The sequence below is a fragment of the Topomyia yanbarensis genome, chromosome 3 (assembly GCF_030247195.1).
Source record: "Topomyia yanbarensis strain Yona2022 chromosome 3, ASM3024719v1, whole genome shotgun sequence".
NCBI lineage: Eukaryota > Metazoa > Arthropoda > Insecta > Diptera > Culicidae > Topomyia > Topomyia yanbarensis.
Window position 1 is genome coordinate 414,086,841 of NC_080672.1, and position 19,391 is coordinate 414,106,231.

The following is a 19,391-nucleotide window of genomic DNA, read 5'->3' on the forward strand; positions in this document are numbered from 1 at the left end:
GCATTTCTTCCGTGTTGGTGCGTCTCACGCTACGCACATCTTGCCCAAGGGCCGAAAGGCTTTCGGCCGCCTTCATCGACTTTAGGACGTCGGCGTATTTGTCCTTGTCGGTTTTTAACCACAAGGCCTCTGTCCTTGGCCTTCTTCGCGGGCCGCGGTACCTTCGGTGTCGGTGCCGGCTTCTTCCTGGTGACCAGCGTCCAGGGGTTAACGCCCCCCTGCCCCGGTCGCGCCGGGTTGCTGGTGCCAACGCTCTGCTCAGCGAGGTCACTCTCGCCATCGCTTACCTCGACCAAACGGCGTCTGGCCTTAACGGTTGCACGCCGTGTGGTGTCGGTTTTTTCACTCTCGCCTGGCGACTTCCTAGGGCGCTTCGCGTTCGGTGCCGTCTTACGATTGCCCTTGCCCTTGCCTTTTCCCTTCGAGGGGAACTCGGCCGCCGCTCCGAGCGACGTGGCTGCTCCATAGAAGGTGAAGGCCACTGTCTGAGTGCCTGTATCGACCTTCTCTCTTCCCTCCCTCTTGAAGGCCACTGTCTGGGTTTCTCTGTCGGAATTCTCCCGACATTCCACCTTCTTGGCATAAGCCTGCTGTTTCTGTCTTGCGACACGAACAGTTTTCCGGAGCTCCAGGAGACTCCGCTTTAACTCCTTGCTTATGTTTTGCTTTGCGCTAGTGAACTCGATTATTGAATCGAGCTGCTCCACCACTTTGCGCATCGCGGATAGTGGCCCGTCCAGTGCGTTGGTAGGGCTATTTCCTACCACTACTGGGGGGTAACTGGTGCTATCAGATGCAGCACACGTCGCTCCACTACTCTCCCCACGGGGGGGGGGGGAGACCTCGCCAAACCACCTCTAGCAAAGGGGTTTAGCACCTCCGTTTGTTTATTGCTGTTTTTATTTTTGTTCATCTCCATTTTAGTACCCACGAGTTGCGCGAGAATAAATGTCCGCCACGCCAGACCTCCGCAGTAACGTGGTAAGGGACGCTTACTGTGGGGGTTGCCCAGGTACCCCACAGGCTCCGTTAACGATCGAGCATCTTCTTCACCTCCTCGATCACTCATCCTTCGGCACGAGTCGCTTCACGCCTTGGAATTGGGGTTATGACCTATCTTGCTTTACGTGGTGACCTCGGCCCAGATCATCACAACCATCCTCCTTTACCAGGGCTTGGGACCTGTAGCTCTGGTTCTCAATAGTTCCATGTACGTATATTATTACAGACATGCTACTATTGAGATCCGTCATTCGCTAGCGAAGTTAAGAATTTGATTGTAGCGGCTGCGATGTGGCAAGGTGCCCCGTCTTGTTGAAAATACAAGTTTTTCAGACCTTTTTTCTGCATTTATTGACAGACAAAGTGCGCCAAAATCCAACGTGCGCCGTCGATGGTCTCTCCCTCTTTGAAATATTAAGGACCGATGATTGTTTTTGAGCCACTCCGGCCCAAACCGTTACTTTCTGGTCGTGTCCCCCAAATTTGACAGTTTTGTTTATTTATTCCCCCGGAAAGGGTGAAGTGAGCTTCGTCCGTCATTAATAGTCATAGCACAGTTTTCACTATTGAACGATCGTTTTCAATGTAAAGCGTTCTCTTGGTGTAAATCGACTCATAGCTAAAATGGCACTAAATGACGTTTTAGAATTGTGTTTATCTATCAAAATCGGCTGGAAAATGGTGGAGTTGTTCAACGTTGAAATAGGATACATCCAGATAGCGCACCCTGTATCTTTTCCAATGGGCCTGCTATTTTCAACTCTTGCTCACTTTGTTTAGTGGGAGTTGATCTACTGCTTGCCCAGCATCATCAACCTTTATTTTCTGTGTGTCTCCCCGTATGCTTTGTTCGAAAACAAACAGCTTTTTTCACCTAACAGCTAAGATTGGAGGCATGATCGATGCCTGGGCGCTTTTCTTTCTCAGGTTGTTGTTCGTCTTGACAAAGTTCTGCCTCCCCCACTAGCTTTTTGTTGTACCCATGTTCTCTGCACTACCCGAGCAAATTCTCATGGGTTCAGACACCATACAACTACTTGAAAAGAGCATGCATATTGTCCGTGCCAAGTTTCACAACCATCAAAACACCATCAAATGTTCTCAACAATCCATAAATTCACCAAAATATGGTTTTTATATGGGACTAGCTAATACCCATCGTGCGTTGCTGCGACATTCAACAAAATAGGAGGAAAGCACAATTTGTTCCGAAGCGCCATCTGGCGAACAGATAATCTCCAACCAATAGCACACAAACACGCTCCATCACAAATGCCTACTATGTATAAATTTTTACGGCGATCGGTTAAGCTGTATATATTCAAACATTGACGTTTATCGCTGAGAACGGTTTTCAGCTTGTGTAAGAAATAAAACTGTCGCTTTGAAATGACAACAGCGAGTAGCAACTTGCCACTGGTCGGCGCTTAGATCGGCCAGCAATCGATATACGGAACTTGTGTGCAAACTTGGATACAATGCACAGTGGTCCAGAATGCGATTTTAGCAGGAATTTTAACTTTTTGCTAAAATTAAATGACTTAGCCTTATAACATGTTTGGCAAAGTTGTTGAACTTTGCAAGGCCCTTCTTTTGGTTAAAACCGATGCTAGGGTGGTTCTAAATTTAGCAATATTTAAAATAAAACTTTTTAACAGTTTGAGATAGAGCTTTACTGTCCTTGTACATTTTAGACAAATTTGCTGAAAACATGCAAGTTCTAGCTTTTATATTTTCCATTGCACGAGAAATTCAAATGTAAGCTTTATGGTGTTCCTTAAAAAACGGTTTTATTTCTATAAATTTTGAAGTTTTTATTTTACGCTAAAGTACTCTTTGAACAACTTGAAGATTATTTTAGGGCGCATAATTTGCTTTAAACTACTTAACTTTTTCCGTTTTAAAGTTATAAGAATTTTTATATAAAAAATATAACTTTTTCAATTAGAATTATCTTCGATTCGGGCACTGAACATTAAATATTGTTGCTTTCATATGAAAAAAATATTTACTCAAAAAATAGTTTATTTTAGGAAAAAGTATATATAACTTTCTAACGAGCGAAGCTAGAGGTTCAATATATTGAGACAAATTGTTCTCCTTCAAAATACCTGAAAGTATTTCTAAAGTGATCTTAATGAAAAATCAAAACTGCAAAAGTTATACAAAAAAACCTGTTTTAATCCACCTAGAGGTGCAATTGTGCCTTTCTCATTTCTCCAAACTATGATTTAATAGCTGGTTCGTGCAATATAACATTATGGAAATGTCTTTCATTCTTATTACACTTGGTAAGTATATATAAGAGCACCTTTTTGCATTCATCGCGGTATCGGTTTGAATCGGAGTTTTCTATGTGATCGCACTCCACAACCCGTAACTCCGGAGCTGGAAGTCGGATGGAGATGGAATTTAATATCAGTTTCCGGGGACGCAACAAATTTCATTTGAGACTAAGTTGATCAAATCGGTCTAGCCATTTTCGAGAAACCAATATAACCGTTATTCTGAATTTGGATGCTTCCGGATCCGTTGATGGTGGCCAGTGTGGCCAAAGAGACTTTGAATGATTGTTAATGACCTTGATGTACAAATTCAACAGTTGTGTTTACATTTTGGAAAAAAATTCACCTTTTTACATTCATCACAGAATAGGTTAGAATCGGGATTTGCTACGTGATCGTACGTATCACCCTGTAATTCAGGAACCAGAACTCGGATCCACACAAAATTCAACAGCAGCTGATGGACCTTTCATTTAAAATCAAGTTTGTCAAAATCGGTTCAGAAAATTCCGAGTGAATATCTTGTAAAATAAAAAGTACACGACATAGAGTTTCAGTGTCGTCGACAAAGTTTTTTAAAATTTAATTTTCTTCAATTTTCTGGAAGACAGCGAAACTCTATCTGGAACCATTAAAAAGTTAGTTTTCTGATTTTAAAAAAATTAGAACCACCCTACCCACTATTTAAAATAATAAAAAGTATTGTAAAGTGCAATATTATATCATGAAAACGAAACTACATTTTTTATATTGTTCACCGTGAAAGTAATTTGAACATATTACAAAGAGTCAATTCATGAAAAACCAAATTTTTAATATAACTTTTTCAGTTTTCTTCTTTTTTTCAACCTATCCTTCAGATGTTTTTCAGAGTTTTTAAAGACGAAAATTTTCTTCTAATATATCAAAACTCTAGCTTTTATAGTTCAGAAGATATAAGCACTTAATACTTCAAAAATAGATTTTTTAAATCAATTTTATGAAATTTTAAAAAATATCGTGTTCGCCATTTTTTGCTCAGTTATAACTCTAATCATGGTCTTATTTATAGTTCAAAAAGAGTCATCTTTTATTTGCCCCAAATGAGTGATATTGTTATTCCAAACAACCCCATTTTTAGCGATGAAGTGCTCATAACTTTTAAACGGAAATAGCTAGATATATGGTGCCATGAAACAAATGATTCGCCTTGAAACAATCTTAAAGTTGTCTGAAGACTACTTTAGTTTTAAATGAATACAGCAAAAGTTATTGGAATAAAACTGAATTGCGAAGAAACACCCTAAGCTCCGACTTTAAATTTGTTGTAAAATAAAAAGTATGACAGATAGAGCTTACCTGCCTTCAGCAAACTTTTCCAAAATGTGTCGTTCTACAACTTCGCTGAAGGTCGTTTGGCTTTAGCTAGAATGATTAAAAAGTTAATTGTTTGATCTTGGTAAAATTAGAAGCACCCTAACTGTTGTTTTAACAAAAAGAGGGGGCTCATAAACTACGAAAACTTCTCCAAAGACTCAATAAGGCTAAGTTGTTCAGTTTTAGTAAAATCTCAAAATTCCTGCTAAATTTGCATTCTGGACCACTGTGCAATGGTGATTCACGCATGCGAACCTGTATGCGAGGGCGATTTTCAACGTATTTTCATATATATATATATATATATATATATATATATATATATATATATATATATATATATATATATATATATATATATATATATATATATATATATATATATATATATATATATATATATATATATATATATATATATATATATATATATATATATATATATATATATATATATATATATATATATATATATATATATATATATATATATATATATATATATATATATATATATATATATATATATATATATATATATATATATATATATATATATATATATATATATATATATATATATATATATATATATATATATATATATATATATATATTCATGGGTTGACCCCATCTAAAACAGCATCAAAACACCACATGCAGTTGGGGTCACATTGGACCATGGCCATGGGGGTGTTATGGGCTTTTCGTTTGCTCGGGTAGTGAAGTTCTACTCTCAGTTCACTGTTTTCTTTTCTGGGCTGACGTGTAGCCACTGCAAGCAGTTGGCTCCTACGATTTCTTATCTATTGCTCTTTGGCACACAATGTCAAAACAGTCATCATGTGTTAGTAAGCACTGATGAGTCTATTGAACTTATGGATCTGCCATCACATTACATTCAGATTGTCTATAGTTTGCCGCTCTTCATTAATCAGAATTCATTTTCTTGTGAGACATCAAGCCGGACTAGGGTTTGCTCGGAAACACAAACAGTGGTTTCGTTTTTGGAGCTATTGCCAATCCGGCACCAGTTAGCATGCCGTTATACATCCCATTCCAAAGCGTTAGGCCCAGGATACAGCCTCGCGGGACTCCTGCTGTAGTTTTAACCGATTTTTGTATCTTGTTTGTCTCAAAGATCAGGACCCTGTTCTGGAAATAACTGCTTAGAATTATATACTAGGGACCCTCATTTTGTGCAGTGATTCCGCAATGCCTTCCCAGCTTGCGCCATTGACCATTTCGACGTCTATAGTTATCACGGCACAGTATCGATTCCCTCTTCATTTCTGTTTGCGCACCATATCGGCTCTCTCGATCACGGTCCGAATGGCGTCCACCGAAGGCTTACCCGTTATCGCTTTCCGTGAATATTGTCAGCCTGTTAAAGACAATCCTCCCGAGCGTATCCAGCAGGCAGATTAATCTATACGATGATAGACCCTTGGGGGGCTTACCTGGCTTAGGCAGTAACCCTAACTTTTGTATCTTCCATTTGTCAGGGAAGTGGCCTTCATCTAGAAGCTTTTGAAACATTTTCCTGAACATATCCGGGAGTGTGTCTGGACTGCCGCTCTCAGTGCGATGTTGGGGATTCTATCTGGTCCGGGCCCTTTCTTCACCTTTTAAACCGTTTGTCAATATGATGAGTTCGTCGTTGGAGACTTGTATCATTTCGGCATTGTCCCGCTCTACCTCGCCATACGGTATAATGGACCGTGCTCCGGAAAGATCCCTTCTACGAGAACGTTTAGTTTATCGTCATGTGCCCTCTGATCTTCACTATCGTCACACGGTATGCGTCGCCCCAGGGGTTGGCGTCAGCACCCAGGCACAACTCTTTAAAGTAAATTGGATTTCTTCGCTTTATCTCGCGTTTCGAAGCTGCCTAGGCGGCACAAAACACTACATTATATCATATCAGAGGATCTCTGCTTGAAGTGCTTCCACAAAGAGATCGTTGTCAAATGACTTTACTTCCGCTCTTGGGGGGGGGGGGGGTCCCGCCTTCTGTATTGACGCTTGGTATCGTAAACCCAATTGTACCGGATTTCCAGTACAAAAGGAATCGTCGATGATGTATTACCGTCGACAGGGTCCCGACTGGGTAGTAAGATTCGGAATGATTTCTACCCGTACTGACTAAAATGCAGACATTACGTGTGTAAGTAAAAATGAAAATTTCCCAATAATAGCTCACCTTCTGTTAACGGGCTGTCCGACGGCTCAGCGAAAATGTTGTTGTTGAATACTGATACTAGATGGAGCGTTTGCACAGCTAAGTCCTAATTACTGTTTCCTTTTAAATTTCGTCATATTAATTTTCCTCTCTCTGCGATAGAACTTTATTTGGTGGGTACTGAAGCCCGCATGATAGTGTTGACTAATGGGAAGGTATCTCTGACGACCGACATCTTTTCACGTTTAATGGAGATCGATTTGCATATCGAAGCCAAAAATAACGCCAATAAGTCTCCTTTTGAATGCAAACCATATCTATTTAATACATCCGACCCCTAGATGGTCTACTTCTGGACCAAAGATAAGCCATTTAGCATCACTGATATTTCGCATGATCTAACTAAACAACACTCGGACGTGTACGAAGAAGTATTTTGTCTACGTACCCACCCGGAAAGTAAAGATTGATGGTGTAGTCTCCGAGAGGGGCCTTCATTGCGAAATGTGAACCATTCGCTTCAGTCAGCAAAAATTCTGGTATGAAAGCATTTACGTTCAGCAAAACTCAAGGAGTATAAGAAATCAACTTATTTTCCATCAGCATAATTTCGAGCCATTCGCTGGATGTGTTCTTCCATTCAAACATTGTTTTTTAACGAAGCTGGTCAACCTGTTCGCTTTTTTGTGTCGCGGGGCGTGAACTGCCTTCGCTGTAAACAATGAAGCCATAGAGTTACGCAATGTAGAAACAAGGCACGGTGTGCAAAATGCGAAGAGAATCATGAAAGGTTTTGCTTCTGTGGAGAGACTCCGTATGAACTGTCGACATATCCCGCATACAAATTAAACGGGGAAAAACTACGCCTCCGGCCACGAATAATTTCTACGGTACCTTGTTCACTAAAGAGCAAAATTCTGACAATTCCATTGAGGGAACACCTTCTAATGTGCCTATAAATTTTCGAAAGAGAAGAATCATTTCCTCTCCTAAGCTTCCTCGTAAAGATCTAAGAGTGTCCCTTGATGGGTGCTGTTACAAAACCGACGTAAGTTTGCCAGTCCTATTATTTCCTAGGTTTTACCCAACGCATTTGCATTATGTAAAACCTGGTAAACTTCCGACGTAGATCTTCCACAATTTTAACATTATCCGCAAGGTCCGAGAAAACTCTATGTAGGAGCGTTTTAGGGATCAAAACGTGCTATTATTTCAAACGGATTAACCTTTGCTCGGTACAAGGTATTGAAGTTGTAGCTTGTCAAATCCGAATCAAAGACAAAAAACTATTGATATTGATTCCTTATGCATCGCACCTCAGCTGGTTCTAGAAGATTTCAACTCCCACGGTATGCCATGGGGTTCTCTTCACGATGATAACCGATCTATCTTACTTACCATCATACCATTACCACCATACGGTGGAAATGACACGGATGCCTACTCCACCAGCGCGGCCAAGCACGTTAGAATCATCATTGAACTCAATCAATTGATTGAAAGAGGAACGCGTCCACTATATCCGAAACAATCGAATCAAAACAAGATATTTCTCCCAGTGGAAGCGTACAATGTTTTGACTGGTTTGATTCTCTACGCTGCGATTAAAGATCAGACGAAATGAGTACCTGGCGCGGCGATTTCCCACTCCGTGGTAGGCAGAGAGTGCACAGAATTGTACGCGTAAAAGCCCTATAAGGACATTCTGAACATCGGATCGCCCGAATTTATCTGAATATATGCGATGTTAGAAACGCAAATTAAAAAATGGATGAAGCTGAAAAATGCAGTTGTTGGCACCGGTTCGTCGACGGTGAAGGTCGTGACTTCCTTCGGGTGATATCTCGGGTCATGTCCAATCATTGTACGTTGAATGCGCATCTCCGGCGTATTAGGGTCATGGAGAGCTGTCTCTGCGGTTATCGTAACATTAATCATGTTATCTGGTCGTGCGCTTAGTGTTCTAGTTAACCGAATCCTTTCGGCCACGAAAACACTGTTTATGTATATAAGCCGTATGACTTAGGGTTTGTTTAGAAACACAAATAGCGTTTTTGTTTTTGGGAGCTAGCGTCAATCCGGTGTCCTATCACTAAGTCAGTGTCGGATTCTGATGAGATGAAGTCAAAACACAAATCCCATAACTAATTTACCTTGCCTTGCCAATCAGTCCGGGGCCGGGATGTCCTATTTTGAATCAAGAAGTCAAATTAAGTCATATTTTTTGTGTATCGGATTCTCCTCGTCAGTAGCCACCACCAGTGACCAGTTAGATGATAAGTCAATAAAATTGGCATCAGCTCAACACCTAATCCAAAAAATGTTGCGTAAACACTCAAACAACTGGCTGATGAGGAGAATCCGAAATACTTACACCAAACTTGTAAAATTTACTAAGCACAAAATTGGATTAACCATTTTGTGTTTGAAGGTCTCAAAACCTAATCTAATCAGCTTCAATATCGATATGCTTCTCATCAACAAACTGACTTTCTATACTAGTGAAAAGTCGCTAGTGAGCACTTGCTAGATGTGAACATTAGCGTCTTAGCATGATTTTGTGCTTTTCTGGCAACAACTGATGAGACGAATTCGTAAAGCAAATTCCTAAATTTACACATTTTCTCTGGATTCTGCTCACGGACCAGCATTTCGAAGCAAAAACTTGCCTTGCGTTATAGTTTTGACCGCAATAAGACACCAGGGAAAATACAGAAGATTTCGGTATCGGCGTATGCAGCAATCATCAATCAAAATCAGTTCAAATACAACTTTTTACCATTAGTATCTAAAAGTATTTTCAGTCAACAATTGCAATAATTAGCAAAAGAATCTGCGGTCAATGAGTAATTCGTTTACCGCTTGACTTCAGCTATCGATGCTGAGGAATCGAAAAAATGAGAAGATTTCTTAAAACTATATTAAATTTGCAGCATTTTGAGAAAACAGGACATCCAACACTTATCGCGTTCCAGAAAAATAAACTTTTTCAAGTTGCAATTAAATTGCCTCACCCTAAATGTAATGGAAAAGAGAATAGTCCTGCATCGAAATAAAACTTTTATGCGTTAAAACTAATTAGATAAAAAATAATAAAAAACTTTCCGCTTGATCTCGACACTCTAACATCTGGTTGTAACACGATCCCTAGAACAGCAATTGTATTTAATTTTGCACTTTTTTATCCCTGCATAATGTCCTTCTCTGCAGTTTCCCGTTGCACTATCGCATTGCATGCACGCAAAAACCTTCCTCCACAAAGAAACAAAAAACCCAACTGTTATCAAACTACCATTAAAAACTGCTTCTTTCGTTCGGTCCTGCCACATCAAAAACTTCCTCTTCCAAATACCCCAACACAAACACAAAAAAAACCAAACTATCAGAGGAACTTCCGGTTTTGATAATTCTGGACGTGGTTATTATTTTGCAAGTCGCCCACCAAGTTCAGCACCATCATCTGCACCTGACGCACACCACCACCATCAGCAATATCCGTCACCACCCTCTTCACCACCATCATCATCATCATCCTCCTCGCACTACCACCACCAGTCCGGGTACCCAACGGGACCAGCCGGAACATACGCAAGTCAACCTATCGGATTTCACCACAGCAGTGGACCGGATCGACCGGACTCGGCCCCAGCCAGTGGAGGCAACCGGCCGTGCTGTGCCGAGTGCTGTTCGCCGGGCTCCAGTAGGTATCCTCCGGGACCGGCAGGACCCACCGGCACTGGTGCCGGTTATAATCAACCTCATCACCACTACCAGCAGCAACAACCACCGCCACAACCACCCCCACAACAACCAGCGTCTTCGCAGTACGGTGGCGGCGAACGACCCGACCATCATGGCCGACCAGGAGCTTGGAACTATCTGAGCGGTGGTAGTGGTGCCAGTGCCAGCGGTGGTGGTGGAGGAGGAGGAGGAGGTGGTGGTCAAGACTACCATCAGGCTTCCTCGGCGGCCGGAGGTTCGTCATATGCACAACAATCCAACCAGGACTACGGCAATCGAGGCGGATACCATCGGCCGGGAGGGGATGATCGGCAGCAAAAGTAAGTAGATTTTGTACATTTCTTAAAGCTGGTGTGTTGGTTGAGTGCGGTTGTGTTTTACGTTGCGTGTTGAGTTAGGTTGAGGTTGCGGTGTGTTGGATTGAGTTGAGAACGATTTTTCTATTTTTAAGATTGCTTCGAAATGCATATTTTCACCCAAATCCCATAAAAACAGAATTTATTCAAATCCCATCAATCTGAGAATCGACGCTTCAAACCAATTCACTGCAGGTCGGGAAAGAGATTATCAATTTCCTTCAACAGACAGATCTATGCCAAATCGATGTAGAAACGAAGTAACTGTACGTACATGGTTTAGGAAGTGAGAGTCGGTACCCAGTCGGCAAATGGAAGAAAATTTGCCTCCACCAGCAGGAAAAGTGCTTTTTCTCCCGTTTTGCTAATAGCATCGGCGGTGTTCCATAACAATACATCATCGCGTTCCCCCCTGGCCGAAGGGAATGGATGGTTGCAAGCGTGAGAAAATTTTCGTTGCACTATGCAGCATCAGCAGTGAATAAAGCATGGGCTGGTTAGAATCCGGACGAACAGCTATTTTGCATTAGCAGTTTTAGTACTAGGAAATGTTTCGTTAAAAATTTTGAAAAACATTGTTCTGAATATAAACATTGCAACTCAAATTTCTAAATTTTCGATCTCATTGACTTCTGAAGACAACTATTTCTTATTTAGATTTTGGATTAATTCATTCTTTGACTCGACGTTTTCTGTATTTTGGAATATCGTTATTAAAAGATGGGGGAAATAGTGTAGTTACCACACCAATTCGCTTGTACGTAGCTCACCTAGGTTTGGTGTACTACCCCCGAGATCGTTCTAGTTCGAAAATTTTCGTTCTAGTTCGAAAATTTAGAATATCTCTAAAATTGTAACTTATATATTTGAATGATTTATTCTGATACTTTGCCATAAAAATTCCATGGGTTTAGGTGGAGATGATCCTACCTTCTACCGCTTAAGGGGATCTCGTCATCAGTGGCTCATAACAAGGAAAATTTTTCCAGGTTTTTTTTTCTGAACATGAAAACAACAAGAAAAACAAATGATCTTTTGTGTATTTTCAAACATTTATTTATTCAACTAAAAAGCTTTTTTAATGCAAAATAAATAAAAAATGGCGGTGATATAAACAATCTTGCGCAGCAGTTCACTGTGGACAATTCAAACTCCATGCAAGATTTAGCCAGTAATTTTTCACCTGAAACTAAAAATTTAAGCAATTCCTTATTCGAGAAGCTTTTCTGCACGGTATAGACAATTGTAGTGATTGAAACTTGAAATTATAAATATTTTAGTAATTTTTCTTATAAAATCTCACGTGTTTTTTTGAGAAGGGCCAATAAGCATGCTGTCAAAATTCACTTTGAGAGAAAATTCCGGACAAACCGTAACTCGCCGAGAATATATGTTAACCCTTTAGGAAAGAGAAAAGTTTTCGCTTTCGTCTGTTGCTGTGATTTATAATCGGCGATCAATGGTTTGGCCGGAATTTTATCTCAATGTGAATTTTTGACAGTATGCTTATTGGCCCTTCTCAAAAAAACACGCGAGAAATATGGGATTTTTTTGGCCTTTTTCCAGCAGTAAGTGCGTAAAATGGGTCAAACGATATTTTTTGAATACATTTTTAGTTCAGTCTGTGCATAATTAAATTATAGTGCTATAGTGAACTTTTCAAGAGACCTAATATAGGTTGAAGGACTCATCAAATGCAATCCAAAATTTGTTTGAAAAATGTTGTATACCCTTTTGATTTATGGCAAAAAATCAATTTTTTTAGACTTCCGGCACAAAAAAATTAGCTGAGCTGTTATTTTTCTGATTTTGAAATTTTTAACAGTTCTGTGATAAAGAAAAAAAGAATTTAAATATTTAATTTCGCGTCTAACGACATTTCGGTAATAAAAATCAGTTTATAAATGGCGTACAGATCATCTATTCAGGAGTCTGTATATAAAGAAAATCACACACATTGAACTAAGTTGAACCATTCCTGATATTCTTTCGGATCATAGATATTGCTAAGAATTCTAAAGATTTCGAAAAAACTGACGCAGAAAGTTTTAACCGTAACAGATATCCAACTAATGACATTACTGGCGACAAGTATTTTATGAAGGATTACCGCATCTACATTCCTGTCAACAAAGTTAAGATTGACGGTGTAATCAGCGATTCGCATTCGTCATGCGCGATCTACTGAAACACGACATTGGCTGTTTCAAGCACCCTTTGCTCCAATGAGCGAAGATTTTGAATAACAATCGCATTGGACGGGAATATTGTTCATGTTTCAGCAAGCTAATATCGGTGGGTACGTCTTGTTAGACAATGTTCGCCCAGTGCTCCAAGAGGGTTATTAGATTGACTTCTGCGTTGGAAATACTGAAAAGTTTACCTATTGCGGAAAGAGTTCACATGATCTCTCACCATGCCCCGTTCAAATGTTTCTTTTGAAAGACGTTACTCCGTTCACCAAGACAAATCATTATCATCTCTTGGTACAAGAAGACTATGGCTCTGACGATACTCTTGTGAGGCAAATGAGATTCATTGTAAAAGCTAACAATTTTCTTTTGAGGGGGATAGGGATAGGGACTAACAACTCGAGGAAGCAGTGACACAAAGCCGAAGCAAACAGTTAATGGTCTTAGAAATTTCAGTTCAAACGAGAAGTTTCCACGGCTTCTAGGAAAAGCAAATCTTAAATGGCTCACCGTTATAACCAGAGATTTAACTTATTGCTGAGCTGGTAACTTTGTGATATTGCGGAACTCCACTCTACACCGTGGAGACGAGTGATAAAGTTTACAATAATTTTCGCATAGACATGGCACCGTTATTCTGGTCGGTTCTCACAGTAGAGAGGGACAAGTCTGTCTTCGCCGTGAGATATGTTGGTGGACTTGAGCGATTCGTAGTAACTCTGCCTAAGCTAAAACCCCTACCAGCAGAAGACAAAAGATTAGTACTATGGTTTCAAATTTTCATAACTTTTCCTACTTAGTAATCTCTAGCTAATTGAAAGTCGTTAAAAAATAAAAGAGAAAAAAGCTACTACATGCTAGTCGAAATAAAGAAATAATACAACAAAGTTTAGAATGATTAACATTAAAACAAGATAGGTAGGTAGGTACTATCCTCAATACCAAGACAAACAAAATAAAAGCAATTAGAAAATGATCTACAAATGTAACTATAGCCACTAATCACAATGGTTTGAATTAGGTTAAGTTTTAAAAGAAATATCAGTAGAAAACAAATTTCACACTGTTAGGTGATTTTTATGGAAAATTTTCTCAGCGTCAATTATTTAAGCTTTACATTAATTATAAATAATACATAGAACAGGTTTGTCCAGCGTTTAGACTTGTTACCCCATAGTGACCGTGACAGTTGATGTTAAGTACTGCCGTACCCATTCGTCTAATCGTGACGATCAAGAACCTTGTGTACAAGAACGGTGACAAAGTTGCCGCAATTAAGAGAGGTGGGATCCAAGGGGTTTCCAACAGCATTGATTACATGTCACTCCCGAAAAAGATTACCTAGATTACTTCATGGTTATAAAGATTACTCCTTCGAAAAACTGAATAATAATTAATTACTCGATTACTGTAAAATTCCTCGATTACTCTGGATTACGTCGAAGCAAAACGAGTTCCTGTTGGAATTATTTCAGATTATTCAATTATTTTAAGCGGAAACTGTTCATGCTTAATAAATTTATCGCTATTTTATTGGATATCGTCATCGGGGGTTACTTTACGCCATGGGGGCTAATTAACGCCAAATTTAACATTATATTTTGACAAAAGCAAAACATAGTATTATTCGCTGGTTCAACACAAACTCAAAAAATGGATATAGGTTTAAGAAAATGCTTGCAAGTAATCATAGTAGGCGACGAAACTGAAATATAAAATATGCTCAAAAAGCATTGTACCTTATGCTGATTTCGTTTTTAGAGCCGATCCACTCTAGGTTCGCTCTGAGCTGTCACTTTTGTATGGATTTTGTAAATATTAGAGCGAACCTAGAGTGACTCTGATCTAAAACCGAAATCAGCATTAAATTCTATTGGGAAAGTGCGATATACTGATACAAAAAATTCAAAACGAAGATTCGGATGAATAGTAAGCTGCTGTATGCTTGCTTGTTATCATTTCACACAATCTTTAACAATTTTTATAAAATTAAAAAAAGCAAGCGGGATGCAGAGCGAGTACAGGCGTTATAACCTAGGCTTATTAGTCAGGTGTAAATACCTCTGCCCCATCCCAAAGGACCAAAGGAGTGACATTAACCTTCTTAGCAAAGCCACTCCCAACGATTTATTATATCCCCTTCAAACTGAAACAGTCGGTACGGTTGTCCTCATTTCTTCCTACTTTAAGATTCAAAACAATTCGTTAATTAAATTATTCATTAAGGACCGATTTCTTCACCTTCGCTTAGCGCTTAAGCCAGGGTTAAACGTACTGGTGAACCTGGTTTAAAAGTTAAGCGAGGGTGAAGAAATTGGCCCTAAATGAATAATTTAATTACCGTCTATTTTTGAAACATCTTCAAACCCACTCTGCACATTAGGCCTGGCCTTTTTAATATTTGCGACACTAGAAAATATGCTTCAAATATTAATATTGACAAGAAAAATACTACAGAATAACTGTAGTGTTTTTCAGGATGCTTTTCAACACTGGCTGTGTCCCTTACACAGAATAGAATAGAATAGAAATTAATAAAAGAAAGCGGCATGCGTCTTCCTCAGGGTTCATCTCTCAGCCCCCTTTTGTACAATTTGCTTACAAACGACATCTATGAATATCTTGCAAATTTTAACACGCTAAGGCATCTTTCAGATGATGGAGGGGTCACCGTAATAGGATCCAAAGCCATCGATCTGCAAGGTACTTTGGATAGTCGTCTGCTTGGACTATCTACTTGGACCGGGTATAAGGTTTTCCATTTTCCACAAATCAAAACTAGTCGTATTTTAAAGCAAGCGTGATTCAGTACAACTACAGCTTCTTTTAATGGGTCAAACTATCGTTCAAGTCTCCACAGTAAAATATCTTGTCATCTGGTTCGACTTGGAAACTACATTAGAAATCTGAAATAGAAGTGGCAACAATCAATTTTCTAATTTTTTTTAAATTTAATAACCAGAATATGGTGGGGCACTCTGATTCATCAAAACTCGACGAGTCTCTTGGCTTCGGCACATTCAATCAAAATTTCACCACTTCCACAAACTGCTTCAGTTTATGTCTCAGAATTAGCCGTAATTTAGGATATCCTTGGGATCGTTGACATCCTGCCTGTAGGCCATTATTTCATCGTTATCAGTGATGTGTTCAACAAAAAAACACACCTTCAACAGGCCAACGAGGGTACCTACAAATTGATTCTGTACAATACAACCGGAATAATGGATCTGGTTTTTGGTAATCCGGATTTTCCGGAGTAATGTTCCAGTACTAGGATATGATTTGTAAATTTTGATAATGTACTAGCAATATGAGTATCAAAACTCTTCAAATTGTCTCGGAAGTCTGTTTTTATTGTTACGGGAACCTGCTCCGGAATGTCCGTTCCGGGGTCAAATCACCAAAAGGTTCCAAAACCACGAGATACAGCCTACAGATGCTATTCCAAGAATTTTGATACCCATATTGCTAGTATTCCATTGAAGTTCGCAAATAGTCCCCCTGCACAGGAACCTGCTTCCGGAGACCCGGATTCCCGGGAACCGAATGAAGTAACCCGATTCAATTTTAGCAAGTCCAAAAATTGATGAGTTCCTGAACCCAAAACGGCCAAAAGTATCGAAATCGGTTGGATATTACCTTAGTTATGGGCATTTTAGTTTTGTGGGTACCTGGGTACCCACATCGGCCTGTTACGTAGTAAAAAAATCAGGAGCCCCTCCTCACTCCCACCCTTACTATATCAACAATATTATTAACCCAAAAGCTTGACTTAGTGAAGTTCTAAGATGTCACAAAGTTTCAATTTCCAGCTATGGATAAAACATAGGAATTTCATGAATTGAAACTTAAAAAGGTATCCGGGTACCGCGTCGGACACACAACGGTTATGGGTAGTATAAGCTGTAAAGAGTCGCTCAGTTCGATAGAGCGTGGAAAGCACTCCCCGTATTTTCTGGGGAAAACACGGCTACTCCTGAGTTTTATTGTTCCAATTGCTCCATTCCGGGTAATGAGAAGGCGCAAACTCTAGCTAAGGTGATTTTTATGAAAGATCAATTCACTTCAACGAAGGCAAATATCGTGGAGCAGTAGAGACTTAGGAAAGTGGCAACATTCTATAATTCCAAAAGTGTTCACGAAACCCTTTTTTAAGGTGATAGATATGGGTTGTAATTTAATTCGGGTGATGCCGATGTCAAATCATAATACGTTGGATGCGCATTCCTTGCATATTGGGCTTGTGGAGAACGGTCTTTGAACTTGTGGCGAGGGATTATCACGACATCGAACATGTTGTCTGGGCATGAGACGAGTATTGTGGTGCCAGATCTCAGATAAACAATTTCTTTTCGGTTCGGAACGTACTTGCGATGAGCATCCAAACATAAGTTACTTCTTCATTTTTGTCTATCGTTTTCTGATGTCTACTACAAGAACCAGCAAAAAATCTATTGCTGCTGCAAAGACCAGCCGAGTGGTCTTTTGTGTACTATAATGGTGTAAGCTTCGTTGTCCGCCATCTCTTTGGTGTCCCTAATATGCCCTTTTCTACTAAATCCCCTGAATGTCGCTCTTGTGAATGACCCCATTGTGAATGTCATTCCAAAGAATATTTTGCACGCCTCCCAAATGTCGAAAAATGTGTCTTCTAATTTTAATTGTTAAATCAAAAAACTTTCTTGTATTTTTGTATTGAAATGTTTTTGAATGCCTCCCTAATTTTTAATTACCTTCAGTCAATATCTTAGGGCCTAAGAAATTCAAATAACAACTTTTGTATATTACCAATATTCATAATTTTAGAATGGCTATTGCATTAATATAAAAAAAAATAAACTGAGAGAGCTGAAACGCCCTAGATTTAAAAATATTAAATTATAAAACAATAAAATTGTGGGAACCTTCAAGTTAACGTGAACGTGCCAGTTAAATAAAGAACTAAACCCTTTCTGTCGACGATATTTATATAGCCAAGGGGCGTAGTCTGCTAAACAGAATACGAAAGAGTACCATGTAGGCAGCATTGAGGATCGTTTTTCCTTAATAGTCATAACGCTCATAAGGTGTCCGTCTTAGGCACAGTTTCCCTAAGCCGCAAATAAAATGTATTGTGAAATTCATAAATGGAATAATCAAAAAATATTTGAAAATAAGAGCAAAAATGTGAATATCCAAATAGAATTGGTCTTGTAGTAATGAATTACTTTACGATTACTTTATGATTAATTGATTACATTGTATTTATGGTTGATTACGCGAATTATTTTAAGAGTACAGACAATTACCCTACTTATTATTGATAACCAATGTAATCGACGGATTACCGAATTATTTCGAAAAATCGAAGTAATTCTTGATTAAGTGTCACTGTTTTAGCCTGTTGGAAACCCCTTGGTGGGATCAATTTCATTTAAGATTTAAAAAGAACTTCTACCCAGATGTTCTCAATGATGTTCGCATGACGCGAAAGCGACAAGCTCGATCAACAGTTTACTTCCTGACCGCACAAAATTATGTCTTTATTATTGCTGAAATAAGAGTATCAAATTATCAGTTTTTATTAGTGCTCGGAACAAGCTACATGCGTAGGTATTCGTGAGTCAATACTGTAAACAACCGGGATGTCACAGAAAGTTGTACTACTAAGAATCAACTAGTATGATCACTATCATTATTGTGTTAATAACTTCTGAAATGTAGGTATTAGCATATTGAAGGAGAAAAATGCAAACACCTTTTTACCAAAATACCTTCCGACGGAATAGGGTGGGCCCCTCTCCCGGGTGCCGCAAGTAGTTAGTTTCTTTTGGACATCAGCTATTCAGTTGTCAATGTTTGTTGTGTGCAGTTTTTGGGGCACTTTGGTGAAAAATTAGCAGAATAATTTGTTCATAATTGAGAAAAATATCAAGTTATTCTGTTGATTTTTCTGATCAAGGTGCATACTGCATAAAACAAACATTGACAACTGAGTAGCTAATAATCAATAGGGACTAACCTACATTGTTCTGGCATCACTGGTCGATACACTGTTGAGTTCTACAAGAATTCTCGGTGGTTTGTTTACTTTTTTTATATTTCATTTATTTGACAAGGCTCATAGCGGTAGCTTAACGAAGCCGTGGATCTTTCATGTGCTTACAATATATGAAAAATAAAAAAAATATTGATAATCCTTTGCATCTCGTGCACGTAACTTTTTGTTGCGAGCGGAAATCTTCTTTCGCGGCTCGCCTACTGTGTCGTGGGGATCATTTAATTCTCTCCTGTC

General features: G+C 39.1%; 1 protein-coding gene across 4 annotated transcripts in view; it reads left to right on the forward strand.

Moving 5' to 3' along the window:
• The window catches only part of LOC131689314 (loricrin), a 173,095-nt gene that overhangs the window by 98,599 nt on the left and 55,105 nt on the right, over window positions 1-19,391 (forward strand). For 3 of the 4 annotated variants that reach the window (XM_058974312.1, XM_058974313.1, XM_058974311.1), the window contains exon 6: window positions 10,212-10,886. In XM_058974312.1, coding sequence (XP_058830295.1) covers window positions 10,212-10,886 — 675 coding nt within the window. The remainder of the gene's footprint in view (window positions 1-10,211; window positions 10,887-19,391) is intronic. The other variant, XM_058974314.1, reaches the window with a different exon arrangement.